Source organism: Acanthopagrus latus, chromosome 22 (assembly GCF_904848185.1).
Source record: "Acanthopagrus latus isolate v.2019 chromosome 22, fAcaLat1.1, whole genome shotgun sequence".
Lineage (NCBI taxonomy): Eukaryota > Metazoa > Chordata > Actinopteri > Spariformes > Sparidae > Acanthopagrus > Acanthopagrus latus.
In genome coordinates, this window is record NC_051060.1 from 10,055,772 (window position 1) to 10,081,318 (window position 25,547).

At 43.1% G+C, this 25,547-nt stretch overlaps 1 protein-coding gene across 4 annotated transcripts in view; it reads left to right on the forward strand.

Annotated features, from left to right (window-relative positions):
* The window catches only part of LOC119013079 (ryanodine receptor 3-like), a 122,318-nt gene that overhangs the window by 19,913 nt on the left and 76,858 nt on the right, over positions 1 to 25,547 (forward strand). For 2 of the 4 annotated variants that reach the window (XM_037087434.1, XM_037087433.1), the window contains 12 exons: positions 5,096 to 5,200; positions 9,599 to 9,619; positions 14,794 to 14,808; positions 15,265 to 15,339; positions 15,675 to 15,753; positions 16,138 to 16,250; positions 19,096 to 19,195; positions 19,459 to 19,552; positions 20,294 to 20,368; positions 21,506 to 21,662; positions 23,765 to 23,929; positions 25,337 to 25,458. In XM_037087434.1, coding sequence (XP_036943329.1) covers positions 5,096 to 5,200; positions 9,599 to 9,619; positions 14,794 to 14,808; positions 15,265 to 15,339; positions 15,675 to 15,753; positions 16,138 to 16,250; positions 19,096 to 19,195; positions 19,459 to 19,552; positions 20,294 to 20,368; positions 21,506 to 21,662; positions 23,765 to 23,929; positions 25,337 to 25,458 — 1,121 coding nt within the window. The remainder of the gene's footprint in view (positions 1 to 5,095; positions 5,201 to 9,598; positions 9,620 to 14,793; positions 14,809 to 15,264; positions 15,340 to 15,674; positions 15,754 to 16,137; positions 16,251 to 19,095; positions 19,196 to 19,458; positions 19,553 to 20,293; positions 20,369 to 21,505; positions 21,663 to 23,764; positions 23,930 to 25,336; positions 25,459 to 25,547) is intronic. The other 2 variants (XM_037087435.1, XM_037087436.1) reach the window with 1 other exon arrangement.

The following is a 25,547-nucleotide window of genomic DNA, read 5'->3' on the forward strand; positions in this document are numbered from 1 at the left end:
TGGTGAAGGAAAGCTTCTTATAAAAATGACAGAATGAAGATTTACTTAATCTGATATCCAGCAGAGGCATCCCTGAAATATAATTAACTGAGTGCAGCTTACTCAACGTCTTTCTTTCAAATTGGCCCAGATATTAATGTTCAGAGATTTAATTTTATGAAAACTACACATGTTCTTGTTCATTTTTAATCTGAGTAACCAGCAGATGGCTTTCCTAATTCTGGAGTGTTAATTCTAAGGAAGTGTGACAACAGAAAGAGTTGGAGCTGTATTAGTGTCTCTGTTGACTTGTCATGTGTCCTCACAGGAAATTAATTATCTTACAGTTATTAGATCCTTGAACAGTTAAATTCAAACCTTTTACAGTAGTTGGAAATAAACATGTTCAGACAGCCTTGATGCACCAAATCAGGTTGCATCCAAGAAAAAAAAAACGCTGCAGCCTAGTTTCTCTCTTGGCAGTCTCTTTGACTGATAGAGTGTAAATCAAGGAACACTTGTGATTTCCTTCCCTGAAACCCATCTGTTTATCCTCTCTTTCCCTCCTTCCTGCTCTTATTGAGATGAGCTTTCATGTCAAATAATGGGGATGAATTAGAAAGTGCACTTCCTGCTCAGGCTCCATAGTGCAAAGTACAACTACTTAAGATAGAAACAATCTCAAAATGGGTGTCTCGGTGGTGCAGAGATAAAAATGTATCCCCTCCTCTGCAGAGATTGAGATGCACTTCCCGGCTGCGGTGATCATGGTTTGTCCTGGACTCCCAACAAACACAACTGACACTTTTTATTGGGGACAGTTATGGATCCGGTTTCTGCACCAGTGCGTCCCAGGGGTTGGTCATCGAGACGTGGGCACACACAAGACGACAACAACAACAACAAATCTGATATAGGAGGATGGTTTTAACCGCTTTTCAGTTTTGTCTTGGAGTGACACCTCTCATTATAACTGTGTGTTACAAATTGGTATTTTGCTTCCTGCGGTGTTGTAGCAACACAACAGAGCTGTCAGTGCTGTGTTTACATGCTTCATTAATTTTCTTTTTGACGAGATGCACTGTGGTCTTCAAAGAGACATCTGAATCAAAGCAGATCGTGACGTTTCTGGAGAATATATACGTGTCAATGGGAAACACCATTGTTGCATATCATTGCGTGCATCATTTGTCATAATGTTTTCAGTGATATTCCTGACAAGTCGACAGGGAAAGCAAGTTTATTGACAGTCAGTAATGCAGTGGATAGACAACACAGTCTGTAACGTAAACTGATGATGTCATTACTGTTTTGTTTTTGGCTTCACACTTGATGTGTTAGAGTGATAATCGCATGATCACAACTGCCTGTTTTAGGATGTTGTTATGAATTATGCATATCATGCATGTAAAAACTTGTTTTTAATTGGACCGCCAAGCATCAACCCATTTTAAGATTGGAAGGTTGTTTGCGTTCACCCACCTCTCCCTCCTCTCACCTTCACACCGGTGACAATGCCCCGGGCCTCCTTGGGTGTGAAATGTGGCTGAATGTCGAGGGCGACGGCTGTGGTTTGGCACGAGGGGAGGGGCCGTCATCTGCTGGCTGATCTCAGGTGCTGACACCTCATTTCCGAGGATCTAACGAAGCCTGGCAGCCGGTTGTGCCGGTAGAGAGAAAAAAGGCAGAGTGAAACATGAGGTTTGATTAAAGACAAATTCTGGGTACAGCGTTTTTTGCTCCAAATATGAACCGCCATGGAATATTGCACACATAACTGCCATTATGGTGGCATCATTCATGCATAAATCTGCAAGAGGAAAATACTATTATGAAATTAAAATCTTCTTCTTTAAACAAATTTAATACATGAATTTCAAAGTCTGTACCAAAGGAAACATTTATGCCTGGCGGCTAGAACTGATTGAGCACAGCTGCTCTGTTGTTGTTGTTGTTTGCGCTGCTCGCTCAGGCATGTGTGAGTTGACCAATCAGAGCTGTCTGGGTATTCAGGAGGAGGGGTCTTAAAGAGACGGGAACCAAAACAGAGCATCTCAGACAGAGGGGGGTAATACAGTGTTGCAGCACTGGACTTTATGAGGAAACTGCTTTTGAGCACTAAAGCCTGTAAACCTTTTCGAATAGTAACCCAAAATATAATTATGAACCTAAAAATTGGCATAATATGTCTCCTTCAAAGCAGAAGGCCGTATTAATCCGTATTCTTTTTAATGTCAAAAAATCCCATTAAAAAGTTTATTTTCTCTATAAGTTCTTCAACTTTCCCAATGGAAAATGATGAATGTCAACTCAATTTTAGTGACTGGCACTCAAATGTTTGAATATGGTGAATTTTTTTGCCGATTGATACACATTTGGTACACTAGTGAGCATTTGGGAGGGAGGAGTGGCTGAGACAGAGACACCATTAACCATATTACAAGACACTGAAGCAACAAGATGATTTTAAAGCTGATGTTTTAAGGTTAAAAAGTTGCATAATGTTGCTTTAATAGCTTTGGTTCTGGACAACTATGGAGGCTACACAAAAGATATTTGTCAGTAGAATGAGTTCATTGTTGGGACTGGTTGGTGATTTAAAAAAACATCACCATACTTACATTTGAATGTGAAACAGTTAAATCTGTTCAGCTCACATGCTTTTTGTTCGGGAACAAAAGGAGGTAAATGGGATTTCCAACAGCAGGCGACCTTGGGAAGATGGAATAATTCATCTTATTTCACTCTGTTTGATCTCTTTTAGGACAGCTTGCATATGATGTAATACTCCAGATTGTCAAATAATACTGTTTGATCTTTCAAACGATGATATTACTAATTCTTCCAGCACATGAAATTGTATTGAATCAAGCCCCCTACTGAGTGTGCAAAAATGAGACTTTCTAAAGGTCAGTGTGTCCACTGAGAGTCTTTTTCTATTTCCAGACAAGAGAGAATGTTCAGTATGTCTGCCCAACCCAGGAAGAAGTATGATAATTGGAAAATTGATGGTGAATAATTCATAAGAAGTGTAAGGTCTGCAGCAGGTTGCGGATTATCACCGAAGAAGGTCGTATGGCACCACAGGTGTAGCAGTGTCATGGCACGTTGCGTCCTCTCGCAGGCACAAGTAAATAATCAGCCAGCCCTGTCTGAAAAGTGTTGGCGGAGAGTTTTGGCCACTTTATTTCCAGGATTCTTCGCCACTAAATGATGGATATCTGGGCAGACAACATTTGTTGGTCGGAGGAGCACATCTGAGTTGGAGACTCCCGTGAATGTTTGTGTTGGGTTACAGGGCAGCGCCGTCCTCATTATCACCCGGCAGCCCTCCCCTCCGCTCACATTTCTCACCTCACTGCAGAGGTTAGGGGTCGGCCGGTTGTGTTACCGAGCCGGGGCAGGCTCCCAACACCTTTTTAAATAATTCCTCTTCTGTGCTGGGGAGAGATGGGGTAGTGCATATCATGTGAAGCTGGCCAGGGTTACCAAAAAGAGATAGTAAATTATATTTGGATCATTCGAATATATGAAGTCGGGGATATGACCTGATATGCGGGTATGGGGGTAATTTGTTTGCCTGTTGTTGTTTGCACGTCATGTCATGTGTAATGTTAATCAACAGTGCCATCTAGCACGTAGCAAAGTAAATTAATTTTCAGAGTTTGACGAGCAGATTCAGTTAATGAACGTGTCCCCAGGTCCGCCTCTGAACCGCTTCGTCTGCATCATATAACGTGTCGCTCCTTCTATTTACTTCGGCTCTTTGAATGAACTTCTGCTTTCTTTATTTTTCATATGAGTAACACCCCCCCCCCCCCGGCTGTGGACTCTCTGAATCCCTGAATAATTTATTAGCACCAGTTATTACTGAGTTTATTGAATGCTGGCAGCCCATGCTTTGAAAGTTTAAAGACAAACTTAAGCACTCTGCTGTGTTGAAGTTTGATGTTGATTTCTACTCTCTGCTGAGGGTAGAAATCAACATCTGAAGCCCACTGCAGAGGGGAGCCAAATGGCCACGTGTGCTTGGGAATAAGGCCCGGCCAAACTAATTATTGGCCGTTGCCGAGGCGGTCTGCACACCTTTTTTAAAGTCCCCAGCCACTCGTTAGAGAAGAGTAATTATGACTTGGAGAGAGGGTTTGTCATTTATAGTTGGTCTCTTGTCTCAGATCAGAGCCTGCAATTTATTTGTCATCCACTTGCTGCTGTATTATTTAAAGATTTTCTAAATATGAGAAAGTAGATGTCTCATATGCATATGTGTTTGAATAATTCAACATGTTACAGTCCATCTCCTATCTGTTATTAACTAATATTCTTTAAGATGCATAAAGAAAGAAAGGTTAACTGTTCATAAATGTACAATAACATGATAGAGTGCTGCACAGGTGACATATTATTGTATTCTAACCTGGAACTTATTGTCACCCTGGTTCATCGACAAAAAGTCTCTGCAAAAAATAAACTCTGCAGTACACAGGTTTATGACACTTACAGTTTTTGTCCAGCAAGATAATCCTCACAAATCTGTCTGACGTCAGCTCGAGAAGTTTTGTCCAAAAAACTTTTAAATACACACTTATTTATGGGGACATAACGGACCCGAGTTGGGAGCTACTTTAGTCCGACACTGCACTTTTTATTTAGGTCACCGCCTGCCTGTCACGGACCATCAGATGGCTTGGATGGGATGTCAGCTTTTATAATGCACAATACATTTAGATGAAGTTATACGTTTTGAAGACTCTCACTTTTGGGTTCTTTAGTTTCAACTGGTTTAATCAGTTTTACGGTTTTCAGTATGTTGAGTCTGTCATGTGAGGAATCAGAAATCAGAGATCTTCTGGAGGTTTGGTGCAGCTTCATGTCTCCCAGGCTTTACAGGTAACATTAAAAAGGCAAACACACAGGTACGCAGTCAAGGAATTTCAAGGAGAACGGCATGCTGTTTTCGTACCCAGGAGAGGAGGCTGTTTTTGCTTTAAAAAAAAAAAAAAAAAAAAAAAACACCTTGTCATTCCCTCTTCAACTAATGTTTCTGTCCCTCCTGTGTCCCCCCTCTCCCCTCTCCCCTCTCACTTCCTCGTCTCTCCCTCCTCTCGTCCTGCAGTATGTTCCTCCGGACCTGTGTATTTGTAACTTTGTGTTGGAGCAGTCCCTGTCAGTGCGGGCCCTGCAGGAGATGCTCGCAAACACTGGGCAGAACAGCGAGGGGGTGAGTATTTCCCTCCTCCTCCTCCTCCTCCTCCTCCTCCTCACTGAAACCCCAGCGCTCTGTGTGTCTCAACACAAACACACACTCACGTACACAAATCAATCTGTAGTCTACTAGCGGTGCAAGATGCCCTTGAGGGTTTTTTTTTTTTTTTTTTTTTTTTTACAGAAGTTCAGTTGGACGTCTCACACTCTATTTCTGTGATATTGCTTTTTATATGCAGCAGGGCCTGAGAGGAATGTAACAGAATAAAGCTCTTCACAACTGTTTTCCTTTTTTTTTTTTGTTAACATAATTAGGCGAAAGAGATATTTATCGAGTGAAGAAAAGCCTTCGCTGGCCGAGCAGTCACGCTGCTGAAAATACAGCAACACTCTGTGTAGAAGGCTGGGCTTTTTAGAGGCCACCCAATCAAAGCCTGGTCGAGCCACGCTGCATTCAAATGCTGTCAGACGTTTTGCAGGAGAAGGCAACATTTCAAACTTCCACTAAAGTCAGACTGGGATGTCAAATGTTCTGCAGTTGGAAATGATTTGTGAAGCTGAACATCTTTGCCATGATGGATGTCCCAGTTCCCCACTTGGAAAAAAGTGAATCTGACGTACGCATGAATGTTTCATGAACCCACGAAAGATTCAGTCCTTTGAATTCAGAAACTCAAAAAAATAAAATAAAAAAATATATGATAATTTTACACATTAAAGTTTGTTTGCAGGTCAGGAGGAGAACGAATGCATATGTGGAAAAAAGTAGTATAAAGCCTTTTGGAGGCTCCAGAAAAAGCTTAATGCAATCTGATAAATTGCCTTCAGTCAAGACATCCGATGGTGCACTCTGTAGTTTTGGGGAAGAAATTTAAATCATAAGATAAAAATCTTCATTTACTGATTTTAGTTTTATGCCTAAACACACTCTCTTTGTTTTCTTGCCTCAATAAACAAACTGACCTTAAAGAACAACACACTTTCACACCGTTTCACTTTGTTTATGTGGCGGACCCTGCCACCTTTCTAGCTTCGAACAGTGTTCTGGGGACCTTATTTTCCTCTGAGATCAGCTTGTGTATTCAGTTATGGAAAAAGTAAATATTTTATTTGTATTATTATATCATGAATATTGTAAATAGCGTTTTTGAATTTCTTCTCCAAAACTACTTAGTGCCCCTTCAAGTCTTGGCTTACCTTAAATATCAACTTGCCACATTGTGAAAACACTTTTTTTTTTACACTCTGAGGGAAAAGTTTGTTAAAAAAAACAAAACAAAAAAGCAGCATCATCTGTTTGCATTCCCTCTGTAAGGGGGGGCTTTTATTTTGAAGGTTTGGCCATTTGCCTTTAAATGTAATGAGTTTTTTTAGCTGGTGTAAAAAGAAAAATAAATAAATAAAAAAAGTAAAACACTTTGTCAGGGAGGACGTAACAGAGAACTTCTTTGACAACTGTATTTGTTCAGTTACTGTATTGGCTCTAAGGGCTCTAATGTACTGCCCATAGAAAAATGTGTGTGAATGTAAGAATTTAACAACCAGAAACAGGCTCCCTTTCAAGCTCAGCACTGCACAAGGTTGCCAGATCCAAGATATCCAAGCCGACAAACGCTTAATTACTCCGTTTCAGCGGTAAGGTTTGGTTTTTGATAAGTGAATACATTAAAAATCAATAAGTGGGTTGGATCAAATCCCGGCAGCGTTCCAAGCGGCTTTAACACCAAGAACTGAATTGAATCCTGAATAGGAGCTGTCTCTTTTCATTCCCTGCAACACATCCCCTGTTCTGCGAAAAAGAGATCCGAAGGCCTTGATAATGAAAGGCCGCCGGGAGGTCAAAGGAAGGAGGGAAATTATCAGTGAGCGCTCTGCTGCATCCACCACCTCCTTTACCCCCCCTCCCTCCACCTCCGCTTTCTTGATTTACGCTAAGCAGTTCGAGCCTCCTCCATCCCGGCTCTGCTCCAGCTCGCTTGGTACGTTCATTAGAGCAGGTAAGTAATCTTTGATCGGGCAGACGCTCCGCAGTGCCCGGGGGTGGGTGGGGTGTCATCGACGGCAAATGAAGCCAATCCGGCTGACTACATTGTGGTCTGTAAAACCGCTGTCAGACGCTCACATTCACTCATGCTGCTGCGCTCTAACAGTCATTTCATGTGTCATTTAATTTCATCACGCACCACTTCTACTCCTACACCCAGAGGGGACAGTCGAGACATGGGGGGGGGGGGCGGCATCATCAGTCCTGTTTTGGATGAAATGTTGAGCCCTTTCCTCTGCATACATTTTGGGGAAAAACTAAGAGAAAACAGCGCTTTACTCTTGAATAGATCCTAGCCTTAGATTTCTCGCCGCGTGCGAGAAATTGCTCGTCGGCAGTGACGTTTCTTCATCGCTGTTCCTAGTTGGGTACAACGGGGTCTGTCGTTCGAAAAAAGGATTCCTCAATGAATTGGCGCCGACAGACCACTGTCTAGGAGCAGAGATGACACGGTAGCATGAATCATTGCGGAGTACAGCTGCAGCCCGAGCACTGCGCAGCACCACAGCGCTATCTGCAAGATGAATTGAGCAGAAGTCCCATGATACTGATGTAAGATGGCCCCAGTTGTGTGCGCGTTGTTTCGGGTGTCTCTGGCTACTGCTGTACTTCTTATGCACAACACAGCCTTCTGGCACAGATGGTCCTTTAAGTGTCTTATTTTGTGTACAGCTTGGGCCCTCTCCACTGGTGATTCAGGCCCTGCGTTTCTTATTAGCATGGGTAGCAGATTTGTTTTGTGCTCAACAGTGCAACATCGTTGGCGAGACAACATGATGTTGGCTAGAATACAAACTCTCTGGTTGCGAGGCTAATAAATCATCCTCCTCTTCAATTTTTTTTTTTTTTCCCCCACTGAAAGGGGACCATTTCCACGGAGGCCCTGAGAGCTCAACGCTCTGCGAACGCAAGGAAACGCACGCAGACAGACAATACACGGGCAAATTTAAGGAAGCATCTTCATCAGTTTTACAACACATTAAGTTGCACTTAAAAAAACAGGCTGCCAATACTGATGACGCAGCACACGAAGCACAGCAAATCCAGAAAAAGACAACCGAGGTGTTTCCAGAGTGCTGAACACAGCGTCCACACACACTTGTTGTTGTTACTGTGTGGCGTGTCAAAGGTGATGTTGTCTCATGATCACTAATGCATACAAAGATGGATGACATGTCTCCAATTCCACTTACAGAATAAAAAAAAATTTGGAGCCAGATTCTGCAGATTCTGACCTTTTACTCAGAGGGTTTAGCTCCACCCGTGTCCCATCCGCCAACATTTCAGATGCAGGATTTATTCTCTATATCTCAGTCGGCCAGCAGGGAGCAGTCAACATCACGTCTTGTCATCCTCTTTATATATTAATTCTCATAAGTGTTACAATGCTTGGCCTAATCTTGTCAATACAGAAATGAAAACAAAAATATAGTTAGCTCAGGACATTTCTGGTTTAACTAGAGAGGCACTCAGTAGCATACCTCAACTTGGGCCTAAAAGTCCTTTAAGGCTAATCCAATATGAAACGAAACATAATTGCACTAACTTATAGATACCAGCCACCAGAATGCACCTGATGTTCCTCATGAAGACCTTTGGATTAATCCCTGACAAATAAATGAAAAGGTAATTTATCTGGAACTGCACCAAAAGTTAGTGGGGTCTGTTCTGGGCAGAGACCGACCCTCCATGCAAGTTTTGTGGAAATCTGTGCAGTAGTTTTTGTGTATTCCTACTGACAAACCAACTTAACCGACAAATGGACAGGGGCAAAAAACATGTCCTTATTGGCCAAGGTTATGATGCCAGTATGTTTTCTTTGCAAGGTACAGGTAGTGAGTAAGATTTAATATATTTCATAAACACTAAATGCCCTCAGAAATCATTGTAATAATGGATACAGTGTTTCTTTTTGGCTCTGTAACGTCCCGCAACGGGTTGCAGGAATTTTCCCCACTAATACATACAGTCGATCAGTGGCAGAAGTCAGTGCAGGACATAAACTTAAAAGGTTGATGCTTGAAACCACCTTCAGTTAAGTCACGTGTCACAAACCTTGGTAACAAGTTTGTCTAAGCGTCGTTCAGCACTCCTCTGAAAACACTTCCATTGTCTTTTTCTGTATTTCTATACTGTGTTGCGTTGTCTGCATTTGCAGTGTTTTCCCCCGTGCTGCTTGTTTGTGTTGCCAAACGGATGATTTGCTCGCGTTCTGTCTAATTGCGTGTTTTCTTAAGTTGCAGTGCGTCGAGCTCCCGGGGCCGTCAAAAAAAAAAACAATTCCTCCCTTCTGTTGCTCTCACATTTGTGTAACTGACTGCCTTACAACCCAATAACACATTCTTTTCATCTGTATTTGTGTGTTACAAGGGTGCCGACCATGAAAAATGGGTAGGTCCATCAGTTCGTTCATCCGTCATGTTGTCAGTGTGCATGACAAACTGCCAAATCAAAGGGTTGTACTTTCACACTTTCACTTGAAGTGACGCCCATTTCTCGATTGCCATTAAAAAGCTGCGTTTACGGCGCGTGCATCGTTCAGTTTAAGAGTCCACGGCCGTTGCCGCATTGTGGGAGAGATTTGAAGCTCCTGGTGATACATTTCAATTTTTCCACCTCACCACATTTTGTGAAAATGGATATTAAAGAATCCATTTGTCTCTGTGCGGGCTTCCTCTGGATAGTAAATTAGGCATTCACCTCACCATAGCTCAACTTTATTCTCTTTCAATTAGCCTGTCACAGATGTCTCTGAGCTTTTAATTATGGCAATCTTGAAATAGACATTCATTGGTGCCGTCACCGTGTGCACGAGTCAAATGTTTTGCCTCGCCTCTAAAGACTACTCTGTGTGCACGCACTTCCACGTGATGGTGTCTGCGTCTCATCCGCTTAAGCTATTCATTATCCCCCTTCTTTTTTTTTTTTTTTTGCTTTTAATGCAATGAGATTCGAGCCTTAGTCAGTTACCTAAGATAGTAATGAGCCCTCATAAATCGTCTGATTTACAGATTCGAGATAAAAGGATCTGAAAAAAAAAAAACCCACGCGTTGGCAGGAAACTCACTTTGTGGTTTGGGTGTGCTGCTCTGTTTTCTCTGGGTTTGGTCTCTAACAATCGATTTGTTTTTTAAGGGTATTGACACGAGGAAATGTCCTGAAATCATTTCTGATTTCAGAGCGTTCACATGCACATGCAGTTGAGCAAAACTGCTGCAGACGGTCCGAGGATTATTTATCTTCTGACTGACAACATCCTAAACTTTTTTTTTTTTCAAACATCCTCCACCTTTTAGTTTGATTTTTTTTTGAACAACATGGCTGAAAGTACGGATGGTGACGGTTTTCTTCTCTTCCAGCTGTCACATATTACACATCGTCACGTGTCGGATTGTTGCGAGGCTAATGTAAAGCACACGGAGCACAATCTCTGTCTCATTAAGCAAATTATTTGAGGGACAGGGCATTAGATATGTACATGAAAATCAATTTATCAGATGGTACTTAGCAAATGAGTCTGGCATCACTCCCTCCTTCACGGCCCTGGAAAAATGATTAGTGTGCTCTTTTGCATGCTCGGGCTGTTCTATATAAGATAAGCTACTGAATATATAAAGTGGACATTTAGTTGAATTACTTTAGTCATGGTTTGGTGTAATGGCTCTGTGAAGGCGCTGGCTGAGAGGAAACAAGACGAGAGGGCAGGATCGTTAAAGACCAGCCACCAAAATCATCCAAGTGTTTCCATTTTACGCCGCTTCAAAAGGCTCTTGAGGTATATTGTGGTATGTGGTATCGAAATGTATCATACTTTGTACATTTGCTTATCTACTGTATTGAATTCTGCTGTATAAATGTGATTTAAAAAAAACAGTTTTTCAGGTTTTTATCAAGTTTCAAGTCTGTCGGGCCAAAATATTTGGTGAAATTATAATAAAGCATTTGTTTAATCAATATACTCATGTTTTCATCCTCTTAAGAGTCACAGTAACTGATAATGATTATGATAATAATAAATTGCATAATACTGTATGCAGTGATATTGTTTGAGGTGGTTATCATAGCTCTTTTCTCCTTGGTCTTTGATGAATATGAGGAGATTATCAATAAGTCAAGTTTTTTTGGTTTATTTTACAGTACATATAATAGAAATAATAAATGGTTTTATTATTAGCTGTAGGTTAATGTGGTAGTTGCACTCCGGTTACAGTTGTAATGGAGTTGACTTGTTGTCAGTGGTGGAAGGCAGCGGTGTACATTAAAGTGCTGGGGTAAAGTTTAGTTTGAGGCTACTCTCTGCAACTTCATACCTCTATTCCATGAAAATGAACTGGTGTGATTACTGTACTTTTGAATCCACTATATTTATTTAATAACTTTGAGTTACTAGTTACATCAAGGATTGAGAATAGTCCAACAAAATCCAATCACTAAAAGATTTTGATGTGTTATAAGTTAAGATAGTTATTTATCCCTGGGGGTGGATTCAAGCGCTAACCAGCCTGATGTAAAAATGGACTCTTCATTCTAAAGAGCACTTTATGAACTTAACACTATTGATGAGGTAATAAAAATAACTAAAATATTTTTTCCCATATTTGAACAAACACGCTGCTCTCAGAGGAAAATAATGTGTTTGAAGCTAGAAAGGTGGCAGGGTCCGCCAGTTATAAACAAAGTAAAACAATATTAAACTATATTATCCTTTTTAAGGTCAGTATGTTTATTCAGTCATGTAAACAAAAAGTTTGTGTACTCAGAAGGAGAAGACTCAGTCAATGAAGATCTTTTCTCTTCTGATTAATAAGTTGTCCCCAAAACCACATAGTGCAGCTTTAAAGTTCAACCAGCGGAGAAGATAGCAGCTGCATCAAGATGGCTGACAGTGGCACTTAGGACAGTAGGATAGTGTCAAGCATCTGTAATATCTAAATTATATTAAATCGACCTAGAGCTTGACTTGATTACAGGTAAATTAAACCCATAAAAAATGTATTAAAATCAAAGATGGCGCATGATCAGTGCTGTAGTTCATCTGGCTCTCAGGCCTGGAAGTTGATACGTTGGTCTGTAAAGCTTCATATGTAACTTGTAACTTGTATTGCTCTAGCACCGTTCACACAAATCAAAGTGCTTTAAAAGACATTGAGAAAACATGGTATATTAAGAAAACAGCCACTAACCACACCACTTGCAATAAAAAAGTTAAAATAATAAAAGATAAAGAATAAACCGTGAAAACAAGCAATGAAATAAAATAAAAGATGAGACGCTACATGTAGAGCGGTTTTCGATACTGCTTCAAGCTGCCCTTGATGATGTAAATGGGAGAGCGAGCAGGAAGTTTATTAGGTAGTGTTACACCTATTTATAGTCGGGTGTAGCTAACCTAAACTGGCAGCAGCGAGAGCTTCAGCCGTCAATCACTTCTCATTAATTTGCTGCTGAGACGTTTACAGCCACCTGCTTGTCCTCTGGTGCTTTTGTTCTCAGGATGTTTGCTCTGAAAGTTCATGACGGCTGCCTCTATCTTAACTTAAAAGCATAAATGTGTCCTATGGCGATCAGGGCTTTCGTCTTCATGCCTTAACTTTGCTTTCATGCAAATATCAGGTCACACAGTGTCTGCGTGGGTGTCTGAGCGAGAGTTCTACCAGGACACAAAGGACGATTTTGGTGTCTAGCCGTAAACAGCTCATGATGTTGACGACTGAGCCCGTTAAACTTCCAGAAACCCGCAGTGTTTATCCGAGACACAACTTATTTTACACCTGCATGCGAACACACCCACGCAAACGTCTCCTGTCTTTTGTTTCTGACTCGAATGCGCTCCCAGTACAAAGCTGTTTACGATACAGTGCTTGGAGCTGGGAGGGCAGCACACCAAAGGTCACAGCTCCTGGCAGTGATGTGTCAGCACGACAGCAGGCCTGAAATACAGGCTGGCTCTCTCTCTCTCTCTCTCTCCGTAACCCCTCCCTCGCTCCCAGCTGTTGCGGTATACTCTTCCCATTTTTCTTTTTGATCGACCCCTGTTTCCTTTTTTATCTGTCCATCTGGGAGAGACACGGCAGCCAAAAGAGAATCAGTTCGGGTGGGGGTCTGGGGTTGGGTGGTGGGGGTCTGGGGGTTGTGTTCAGGAGACAGTCGGGAGTTCCCTGCGGGTCAGTTTAAAAGCGACCTCGCGAGCAAACACACAAATTAACACTGACAACCGGACAAGAAAGAGGATAGCCTCCGTGTGTTGCTTATTGGATAAACACTGCAGTGTGCGTCACGCCGGTTAGCGCGGCTCCGGTCCTGGGCTCGGTCTCAGCTGTTCGCATGAGGAGTTTAGATATTATTCATAACCTCGAAAGATATTACCGGTTAATGGGAAACTCAAAATGAGCCGGAGGTGAAGACAGAGTGTACACAGTGTTTAAAGCCATGATGATAAAATATCCACTGTGACTATCAGAAATATGGATAAGAATTAGTGATGTTTCCTAATGACTTTAAAAGAAGTGTGAACTTTGATTAAGAAGTAGAGGTAATAACACACTGAGTACAGTTTAATCTTTAAGGTTAAGCATTATCTGAAAAATGTTGTGTAAATATATAATGTCCTGTGAAAAACATTGTGTACATTGTGTTTTAGATGCAACAGTTAACTGTTGTTATTATAACTAGTGGAGAATGCTGCAAGAAGACGTAACAGTTTAGTGCCACTTATATCTATATGTCATTTAAAAGTGCACGTTAAAGGTGCACTGTGTAGTTTAGGGGAAGAAATGTAATCAGAAGAGAAAGATCTTCATTAACTGTTTGTTTTTTTTAAATGCAAAAATAAAGAAACAGTTTTCATGACAGAATAAACAACACACTTTCATACTGTTTACTTTGTTTTTATTTGGCGGACCCTGCCACCTTTCTAGCTTCAAACAATGTTCTGTGGAGCTTATTTTCCTCCGAGAACAGCTTGATTATTCATTCATATTGTAAATTTCAAAATTCCGTGTTTGATTTTCCTCTCCAAAACTACATAGCGCCCTTTTTAAAATAAATAATAATAATAAAGGTACCCAACTAGTATTTCTGGTGGGAAGGGAATATTTAAACTAATCAATCAACTACGACTACCTACTAAGATTGAATGAATCCAAAATTTAAACGAAATATAACTGAACAAATTTTTCAGTAAACTATCAGAAATGCATGAGAGCCTTCTAATAGAAAGAATGAGCGACACACAGAGTACATTAAGGTTGTTTCGATACTGATTTTGATATAGTATGAGCTTCAGCGACTCTACACCTGCATGTAACAGATTTATTTTTTACCACACAACTAGCCAATATACATAATAATACCTAGTAAGTGTCTTGTGTCACTATTTTATACACTAGTATTAGAGCGGCAGGTCTTGGAATAAAGGTTTTATTGATACATCTTTCGACTCTATTGTGAGTCTTTATAGTCCACTGATCGGATCTGCCAAAACCTGATCAAACTGTTGATGCAGGGATGGTTAAGACTTATTTTCCCCTCTCTTTTTTTTTTTTTTTTTTCCCTTCTGCCGCTAGAGGTTGATTAAAAAGGTAAGTGAAGTTTTCTTCATTCACCACAGTGGTGGAGAAGAAATCACATCTTTATTCTTCTTCTTTTTTTTTTTTTTGCCTCTGTCACATTTCCTCATTGTGATCCAGTGCGTCACAATTATTCTTGTCTGTCACAAGAATGTCTTTTTGAGTGTGGTACTGTACATGTATGTGTTTGTTGGCTTTGTTGGATGGTGTGTGTATTACTGTGTGTTTCCTTTACACTTTCTCTGTCTGTCTGCTGCTTGCACTTGGAATGGAGGTCCCCATGTTGTCCATTCAGTCCCGTGCATTTCACCCACACAGCAGAGGAAACGCAACTTAACTGCAACTTAACTAAATACCTTAAATAGAGGTTACTTGCTCAGACTATAGATACCACATGTCAGACAGTGTCCAGAGGTCAAGGATACTTCATGATCAAACAGTGATGTTGATCTATGTATCTCCTGACAGGCGGGTCAGGGGGGTGGACACCGGACCCTGCTCTACGGTCACGCCATCCTCCTTCGCCACTCCTTCAGTGATATGGTAAGTACCATCAACACCATTTGATGATTGTCCGGTGAAGGTGTGCTTATTGAGATATGTGAAAGAAAACGTGTTAATTCAAAAAAAGCTGCAGAACTAACGTTTGGTATGTTTAGGTAAACGTACGAAACCTCTAACTGCTTATGAAACAGTCTCAGTTTAGTACCGATGCCTCTATATGACCTACATAAGCCTCAGCAAGATGACTGGCTGTTTCTACATAGTTGTTCTTGATGCCTGTCACCGGGTCGCTTTCTGCTAATTAAACCAAGTTTTTTATGGAGGATTTCTGCTCTCGGCTTGTGTGAGACACTGACTCATGTTTCACTCTCCAGTACCTGACCTGTTTGAAGACTTCAAGGTCTCTGACAGACAAGCTGTCGTTCGACGTCGGACTACAAGAAGATTCTGTCGGTACGGTATGACTAACACTTTACAGAGTTCGCTCTGCTTTCTGCTGCTTCTTAATCGAAGCCAGTCCTCCTGAGTGGCCACTTCTGGTCGGCCTAACCTTGACACGGAATCAATGGCCAATGGAGGAAACACTGTTAACCGTGTTCTGTGCTACGTTTGACATATGAACTACAGAATCGCTTGGGGCTGTTTATCAAGTGGGAACGATACTTCAACTGCTACTTCAGTCTCTCTCAGTTTATGGCTATTTTTATGCTTTTTGCCACTCAGGGTAGCTTTAAAAATTGTGAGGATTATCTGCAGCGACTGGGTTGGACTGTCGAGCCTGCCCATATGTGTTTCTACTTCATCATTACTGTACGAGTAATGTATCCGTGTCAACAGGCGAGTCCTGCTGGTGGACCATCCACCCCGCGTCCAAGCAGAGATCTGAGGGAGAGAAAGTCCGCATCGGAGACGACCTGATCCTCGTCAGCGTGTCGACGGAGAGATACCTGGTAGGTCGAGTCCAGCAAAGCCGATCCTCTCACACTGACCCCTAACCGAAAAGAAAATGAGATTCTGAGTTAGTTAAATCAATATGTTTGTTGGCGCAAAAGAGTTTTGGTGCAAAGATTCCGATGCACGGCGCCGCGCTCTAGAAGCAAGATGCCTTTTTTTTTTTTTTAAAAGACGATGGGCTAATTGCATCTCAGACCATTTTCATTAAATCAGCAGCCCTCCACTTGCTCTCATTTCCAGATAAGAGTTTTTTTTTTTCCCTCTTATGAATATTTACAATTTTGCAGACGGTCTGAATACATCAGATACATCCTCTCATCTCTGATGCTCGCTGTATCACCTCTCATTTCCCTTTGTCTGGTTTGCTCGTCAGATCTCGCTTTATTCGGATTTTCCCTGCTGTTGTTTTGAGGGCTTTTATTTTTTTTTTGTTATTTCTCTGCCAAATGTTTTCATGTCAGAACAGAATAGTTTGCCCCTAAACTCGCTGGAGTTCAGAGTCAGACAACGGAGCACATTTGGGAGATTATGCGCCCCACATAGCTGGAGTTATCTGCCTCGATTCACCGCCTGTCTCAAAAAGCCACTCTGGGAAAGTTTCACAGCCGTTGGATGGCTCTGATACCTGTCTCACTCCAGCCAACTCCAGAGTGACACGGCAATTCAAGGGGAAACCTTTGAAACTTTACGCCCGCTATCTGTAATGGAAATCTGATTACTCGTAAAGCCCTCCTGTGCGGTTGTCTTTTTTGAAAATAATTTTTTTGGCAAGGCGTCCGTCTGACTGATGAGCTTAGAGTTAATGCCGTCTCCCCTATGCAGAGCTATACTCCCGACCTCAATTAACTTACTAGGTATAGTGAGGGGAGAGGCGGAGGGAGAGGCGGAGGGAGAAATGGGCGAGGGGAGGGGACAGGGACGTGCCACGCATCGGCGAGCAAGCTGCGCTGTCTGCTTGTAGCTACTCCGGCCCTTCGGGGAGGGAAATGTGCAATTAAAGCAACGCTGGCAAAGTGCCAGACTCCCATCTCCCCCGATGGGAAGTCTTCACCTGATTCGGCCCGACAGAACCGCAGCTTTTGAAGGATGAGACGCATCAGAAATTCAGGCAAAAAGCAATCAGTGTTCCATCGCTGTGAACAATCATAGAGGTCCTGTTGGGACCGAGGCGTTTGTTGCTTGTGTGTTTTTGACCAGCCAGGCTGAAATATGTCAGCAGTTCCCCTTTGCATCTCTGCATCAGGTTTTTTAAAGTAGAGCTGCAACTGACTATTACCTTAAAGGAGACATACTACGCTATTTTGCTTTTTTTCCTTTCTGTTACAGAGAAACGTTAGTTAAAAAGCAGGAGCGTGAGTCAGATCTTTGCATATTTTCCTCCTAGCAGCTACTTTGGCACCTAAGAATGAATTCAGCACAACTGCTCTGTTGTTGTTAGCAGTGCTGGCTCAGGCCTGTGTGCACTGACCAATCAGAGCAGACTTGGTATTAAAGAGGGCCTTAAAGAGACCGGAGCTCAAACGGAGTGTTTCAGATGGAGGGGGGGAAAACAGAGCTGTAATGCTCGACAGTATGAGGAATCTGATGTGTTTTTTGAGCGTTAAAGCATGTAAACCTACTGAAGTAGTAACTCAAAACACCCTGAAAATGTTTCCTGTAATTGTTTTTTTGTTTATGAATCTTTCGATTATTTTCTTGATTTATTAGTTATCAGGGCTATGAAATGTCAGAAAATGGTGTTCGCCGAACCTCAGGAAGCTGTTCGTGAATGTATTTTTGTTGTCATTGCTGTTGTAGAGGAGTAAGGAAACCAGAAACTCTGAGTTGATTAACAAAATGATAAACGATAAAATCACTCAAATTTATGAGAGCGAGTCCAAAAAGAGTTTGAATACATGCTAGCTCTGAATGATATCCATAGAAAAATATTTGTTGTGGCAGATATCAACTGCAGTACGGGTCAGGACTGTGGTGAGAATGCTGCTTTTTGCACTTAAATTCACCCCAAAATAAATAAATAAATAAATAAATATTCATAACGTGATTTTTGCTGGGGTTTGTACCAAATGAGCATGTTCCCATACGTCTGGAGAAGATGATTTGTAGGCCCGGGGGCATTTCAGCAGCGCCCCAGTGCTTCATTTATAATGGTATGTTGTGACACATTTAAACTTTATCAAAAAATTGCAGCTCCTGCAGTGTTGGATATTACACTTGCCCACGTTGTGATTTCAGTAACGCTATTGATTGATTGTTCAGCCCAGCTTCGTGCAGCTTTCATCCACGCAGTATTTTTTTTTTTTTATGCGCCGCACTCCATCAGTCCGTATCATCTGTCAGCACACAGGGAAGGTGTCACCGAATTACTTGGTATTCCGAACATTTTTTGAAACACCAGACTAATAAAAAAAACACTAAATGGATGGTTATATTTGGCCTCTGTAATTATGTAAATTACTTTTTTTTTCTTTTTCGGGGAGTTCAGTGAGTTGAAACGAGATGTACCATATTAACATGTATCTGAGAGGATGTAGCTGAAGGCTCGGATCATTTTGGAGCTCTCACTCGACTCTGAATCCCGCCTGTAGGGACACAGAGCCGCTCCAAGTCCTGTCTGCTGGAGGGAAATATTGTTGAGGATTATCTGGACATTGCCGCATAGAGAAACGTTGGTGCAGCTGTGCTCTTTCGCCCTCGGCGTTAAACACTGTTTGGCAGCTGCAGGGGACAGACACAACAAAGTTGTTTTTAATCCCAACCACTGGGACATCTCCATTCTCTGTGCAGTACGCCAACACTTTACCGTATAAAGCCGCGTGTAACCTGCTTCTCTTTTTGCAGCACCTCTCCATCGCTAATGGCAGCTCTCAGGTGGACGCCTCCTTCATGCAGACCCTGTGGAACATCCAGCCGACCTGCTCTTCAGGCAGCATGGCTGTAGGCAAGTTCATGACCGCAGAAACCAAAATACCAAACTCCTAACATCCAACTTTTTTTTTTTAAAGACACTTGAATGCATTTTAGAAATTGTTTTCATAAAATAGTACGACTCCCCTCTGGCCAGTTTAAGTCTGGAAACAGTGATGAAATAACCCAACTGTTTTTTTTTTTTTTTTTTTAGATGATTCCATGACATCAACACAACGAGAAACACATACGTGCTCTTGTAACACAGTGTTTGTCGTCGTCGTGTGTTGTCTTTAGGGTTCCTGACTGGTGGACACGTGATGCGTCTCTGTCACGGTCATGACGAGAGCTTGACCATCCCGGGAGCAGACAAGAGTGAGGAGGAGCAGAGGTTGGTGTGTCCCAGTAGTTCCAAGATCACGTCTTGATCATTTCGTCAAAACTCTGTCTATTTTGTGCGAGAGCTGAAACTGAAGTGCACCGAGAAGTTTTGTAATGAGAACTAGCAGGGTTTACAGACGCACACAGCACACTGACCGCAGAAGACGCACCTGCAGACGGCGTCAAATAGCCAATCAATTAAAAGTACTACAATAAATCCTGCCAATTTCTCAGTGTCCCATACAATAAATACATTTGATCTGTGTCTCAAATACACTGTATGGAGGATGAAGGTGGTATAAGAAAGCGCTGGAACCCTGGTCAGATCCTTTCACTGTCAACTTCTGGGGTAATTTTCTGCAGGAATTGAGTAAACAAACACATCATCCTTCAGCGTGAAATGCTTAAATAACCTCAACTCCTCCCATCGTAAGAAGTGTTGTTTCAAGCTGACGATGACCTCTGACTCCCCCCGTCTGTTTTTTTTTTTTTTTTCTCCTTCCAGAATCAGTAAACCAAAAGAACAAGTGATACCTTCTTTCAGACTAAGAGATGAAGTATTTCAAATACATACAGTATGTACTAGATCCCATGTGATTTTGGGAGCAGTGACACTTCATCAAAATTAATGGTATTCCCTGTGCCAGAAATGTAGCAGGAGCAGAATCTCTTCAAGCATTTTATTCCCACTGTGACCTGGAAGACTCAGAGATAACAGAAGTCTCCTCTTGTGTCTTTATTTTGCCTTCAGGATAGTAAACTATGAAGCGGGGAAAGGAGCGTCAAAAGCCCGCTCGCTTTGGAGACTGGAGCCCCTCAGGATCAGGTGAGATCAGACCCAGACGCACACGCGGTGAACACATACGCTTACGCCGAGTCAGCAGTGTAAAACCCTGACATAGATTCCCCCCCAGAAATACAGAGAGGAGCTGTCTTTGAGGAAGGGGATCTCTTTATGACGAGTAGCGAGAAAATGTCACAGCGACTACACTGTAGGTTATATATAAACCTCCCCTCCCTCCGCTCCGAACTGTCGCTGCCAATTAGACTGCAGAGTCCTTCAGCAGGTGAGCTTCTGTTTACCATCCCTTTCGATCTGCTTCTCTGTCTCTGTCTATCACCCTCCCCCTGCCTCCCTCTCCTCCACCGGCCACCCACGCAATCTTCTCTCCCGTCACATCGTCTGCCGACTCTCACTGGGACTGCCTGTCAGAGTCTGTACACTTTGAAATGGCACAGGTGCATCTATTAAGGCTCATGTTCTGCTTCTCAGCCCCAGTGGTGGTGATGGTGGTGGTGGATGTGGGGGGGGCTGAGCTCCATCGACAGTGAGGATGTTGAACTTTATCCATCTCTCCGCTGACGTCCTTATTTCACTTGCAGATTGGTTTAACAAGCTTTCCTAAAATATTCCAATCTGGCGACTTAATCTGCAATGCAAAGTGAAGTGGCTCAGCGTGAGTGTGGTGTGGTTGTGTTGCTAGAAAAACTGTTTTGTCGTTAGCCATAAATCAACCGAAATGCTAATCGGTGTAGTGCATTTCAATTCTTATCAAATAATGTAGTTAAAGGTGTCTGTGAAGCACACACCACGAGGAAGGTGCAGCAACGCAGAGGTTATTTGTGATCTTTGGCATTTTAAAGGAAAACGAATCGATGTTCCATTCTGCGTTTTGCAGGGAAAACAAAACGCCTCTCTCTCTAGAACCTGCAATAATAAAAGGTGTGACTGGCAAATTTCAATCACTACAAAGAAAACAAACCAAATAATCCAGGGTTCTGACGACCAGTCCTTCTCTGGAGCAGCTTTGAATCTCAGTCAGAGTTTGCCAGAACGGAACGACAGACTCTTTTGCATTAAACAAACAGAAAACAATCTGATCCTCAATAAAGTGCCGTCAAAAAGCCAGAGAAGTCTGATGATATCGAATCTGCCGGTGACACGCCACTTCTCTGTGTTCAGCTGGAGCGGGAGCCACATTCGCTGGGGTCAGGCCTTCCGGCTGCGCCACCTCTCCACCGGCCATTACCTGGCCCTGACTGAAGACCGCGGACTGGTGCTGCAGGACAGGGAGAAGTGCCACACCACCGCCACCGCCTTCTGCTTCAGGCCCTCCAAGGTCAGTACTCACCACCTCTGTGCTAGTGTAATTTATTCTGTTTTTGAAAACCAGCTGTGACGTGCCCCTTGAGCAAGGCAGCCTGGCCGTCTGAAAGCCGCTCCGGGTGTTGATGTAAATAAATGCTCTTAAGTCAACTAACCTCATTAGAAGGGAACTCGAAATATCTTCCCCCCTGACTGCTTCATCAAAGACTCCCGACATGAGTCTGTAAGCTCTTAATGAGCTCATGGCTCGCCGCGATGAATTGACCTTTTCACAGCTGCTGAGTCGACGGCACTGCAAATGTTGTCATGTCATCGCTGGCCCAACAACCGGCCGGGATGAAGCCATTTCCCACGGGGAATTCAAAGGAAACGCAATAACATCCGGTGTGATGTATAGGGCCGCATGTTCGGGGTGGCTTTATATTCCATCATTCGCCTTCACCTATTTCTGTTCCTCAATTACAAACCCTCTTTTATCCCACGCTTTGTTTTGAGCGCTCTCTCAATCCGAGGGCTCGTTAGTTCTTTTGTTTTAATGGCGCGCGCTCCAGAAATAGCCCCGCTGCCGAAAATAAGCCATAGACAGAGACGCGTGGCTTAGTTAAAATTCCAACTGGAAGCACGTGTTTCGGTGTTGTCGTTCAGCCGTCCAGTGGTGCTCAGATATGTTGTTTCTTGTAAATCCTGCAGCTTTAGATGTAGAGAGAGTTTCACTGTGTTTTTTCCTGCTGTCTCAGTTTGATTTCTCGTCTCTTTGAAAGACAAAAAATAATGAATGATTAAGCATTATTTTATTTGGATAACAGTTTTAAGAGCACGCACCTAAATCCATCATCGATCCTAATGAGAGCTGGATACTGTATAGATAATCATGCTGAATTCACATATTTTAAGCTGGATTCAACAAAAAAAAAACAAATAAAACATGGACACTTACAACCAGTTATATCCATTATCAATTAATCTGCAAATATCAAGATAAAACCTGCTTCCACCGAGGAGGTTCAGGATTTTGTGTGTGGATCGTGATGGAAAAAATAATCAGCCATTTTTGGGCGACAGGTATCCGTGAGTCTGATTTGATGCGGCTCATCCACATATGGATGGTTTAAAAATTTAGAGTGACGCATGGTTACCGAGTTTGACGTCAGATTAGGCTGGATGGAAATAAAGGGGGGACTGTTGGGCGCTGGAGGAGCTAAGTGCCATTCCAGCTGATTAATAGTCCAAATAGTGAAAAATGCTCGTCACATTTTCCCAGAGCCCGTCTTCATATAGCCAGCCACCAGAGACTCTTAATTTACTATCAGAAATGACAAAAACAGCCAAAATGATTAATTGATTATCAAACTTGTCGGCTCTGTCGGTGCGCAAAATGTCCCACTTCATCATCCTGTTGTGGCTGCTGCCACGCAAACAGCACAGAGCCGTGAGTCACCTTCACAGAGAACCACTGCGTCCCTGTAGATGTCCTTTTTATCTACAGTAGGTATGAAATCCTCCTGAGTGCTGCCCACTTTGGAGGCTTTAAATTTCCAAACCCACCCCCTCTCCCCGCTGACAGCACAGTGTAATTGTCCTCAGTAATCACTATTCCTGCAGGACACGCAGGCTTTTTCACTGTGTTTTCATGCTGCTTTGGAAGAACACACGCAGAAAGAGACTCTCATTTTGTATCCACTTCTTCATCCACTCTCACGCCCCCCTCCCATTGTGCTAGCATCCCAGTGCCAGTGCGGCTCCTGTATCTACAAAGGTCAACGCTTTGCCATGTTGAACATTGGCATTAATATGTTCCCTGCTACTTGCTGTCGACTGCAATCAGCTGCGTCGCTCCATCTCTGCCGAGCCAGAAACATAGCAGAGCTAATGAGGCCGGCAGCAACATCCTGGCAGGCCAATGAGTGCGCTGTCCTCAACCTGCCTCCCCGATTACGATCTAATCATAATACATCTCCGTTTGTCATATTTCAACGCCCGTGTACTGTAAGTACACGGGCTTTGAAATATGACAAACGGAGATATATTATGTGTGTGTGTATGCGCTGCTTTTCTCTCCCTCTCTGCTGTATGTTTGGTAATGTGAGTCCGTGCTTCTCAATGTCAACACAACAGGAAAAGGGCGACCTGGGCCCGAAGAGGGACATCGACGGCATGGGAGTGCCAGAGATCAAGTACGGAGACTCCGTCTGCTTTGTCATGCACGTGGCGACGGGGCTCTGGCTGTCCTACCTGGCGCCTGATGCCAAATCGTCTCGTCTGGGACCCCTGAAGAGAAGGGTAAACAGGATGCGCATGAGAATGGGAAAATGGTATCTTTCTGCAAAGTTTGGTCGTGCTGTTTGAATCCATTTAGAAGTTACACACCTTTTTGTCGTAGACCACTACCACTGTCACATCCCCTTTTAGCCGTAAGCTTATCAGCTGTCTGCTGGCTTGGGATCAACCTTTCCGCAAAAATCTTGTGCATCTCTTTAAATCCTTTATGTGATAAGACCCTCTTATGGCCACGCCCTCTTTCTATCCAGTTGGCATGAACACAAACACACACCTTCACACACTTGACCTCCATGCCAGATTTTCTCCTCATAGCGAGGTGGGGACATTTTTGCGTCATTGTTCATATCTGCGATCATGCCAGCTCTTGCTTTTATTTATTCTCACAGTTCACAGTTAGTTGTGGTGTTTGGGACTTATTTGGAACATGTTGTGAATACAGCTGGAAGCCTCTGTCATGTCACGATGAGTCAATCACTGCACCGATGCATAGTGATACAAATAACTATGTATATGGCCATATACATTGCTGCCTGTATCACTATGCATCGGCGCATAGTGGTGTACCACGGTATCTGGCGTCCGTCTACCTGTTTACAGTAAGGTCCCGAACGCCTGTCATAGCTCGTCTCCAACACCTCTGAGTCCGTGTTCACAGCGGCAAATCACACCCACTCAAACCAGGGTGTACTCCCCAGCCCCCCCACCCGGGCAAACATTAATTTTCCACTCATTGTCTACCCGGATACTCTTGACGCCTCTCCTCCCTGACACCCACCCCCCCACCGCACGCTTGATGTCGCAACCTGTTTTAAAATGTGATAATGGGCGGCGTGGAGGGTGACAGTTAGTTTTGGGTGAGACAGGGGGGGATTAGGGCGGCACACGAACGCTGCTCATCGCTGGGCACACCTCCAGGGTCGTCAAAACGCCAGCTCGTTCTGGCGCCGGGCAGTCCCTGCAGCTTTGGCAGCGTGCCAGTGCGCCTGATATGTTGGAGGTAATGGTCAGTCTGCACGGAGGACCCCCACCCTCCTCCTCCTCCTCCGTCTTCTTGATTATGCCGTTTGATTACAGCGAGTCAGGTTTCAGTGAGCTGTCGTGGTGTAAACTCACACTTAGTCACTACGCTCTTAAATAGCTTCTCATATAGCCTCAGGATCAATGTCTGTTATATCATTGCAGTTATGTGGGATGATTACAGATTAATGCTGAGATACTGATGTGATTGAGTATTTATGCCTCTTTCATTAACTCTGACGGCAGTTTAAGTTGTACAGATTTAATCATCCATCTTTTCCTAACTAAATCTGACAATACATAGATCTATTTTCAAAACTGGCCTCATAGATGTGGTTGCGTGGCTCCTGTTACAGCGATGAAATGCATATTTCTGTGTCCTGGTCGTAGGCCTGCCTGCATTCTGAGGGCCACATGGACGACGGGCTCATCCTGCAGCGCTGTCAGCACGAGGAGTCTCGGGCTGCCCGCATCATCCGCAACACCACGTTCCTCTTCACCAACTTCATCAAGTAATTACAAAGAGGGCTATACGCAAGCACATCCGTCTTCTCTGTCGAACGCGTTTTATACCCTCGTCTCTTCCGTGTCTTTCCCTCAG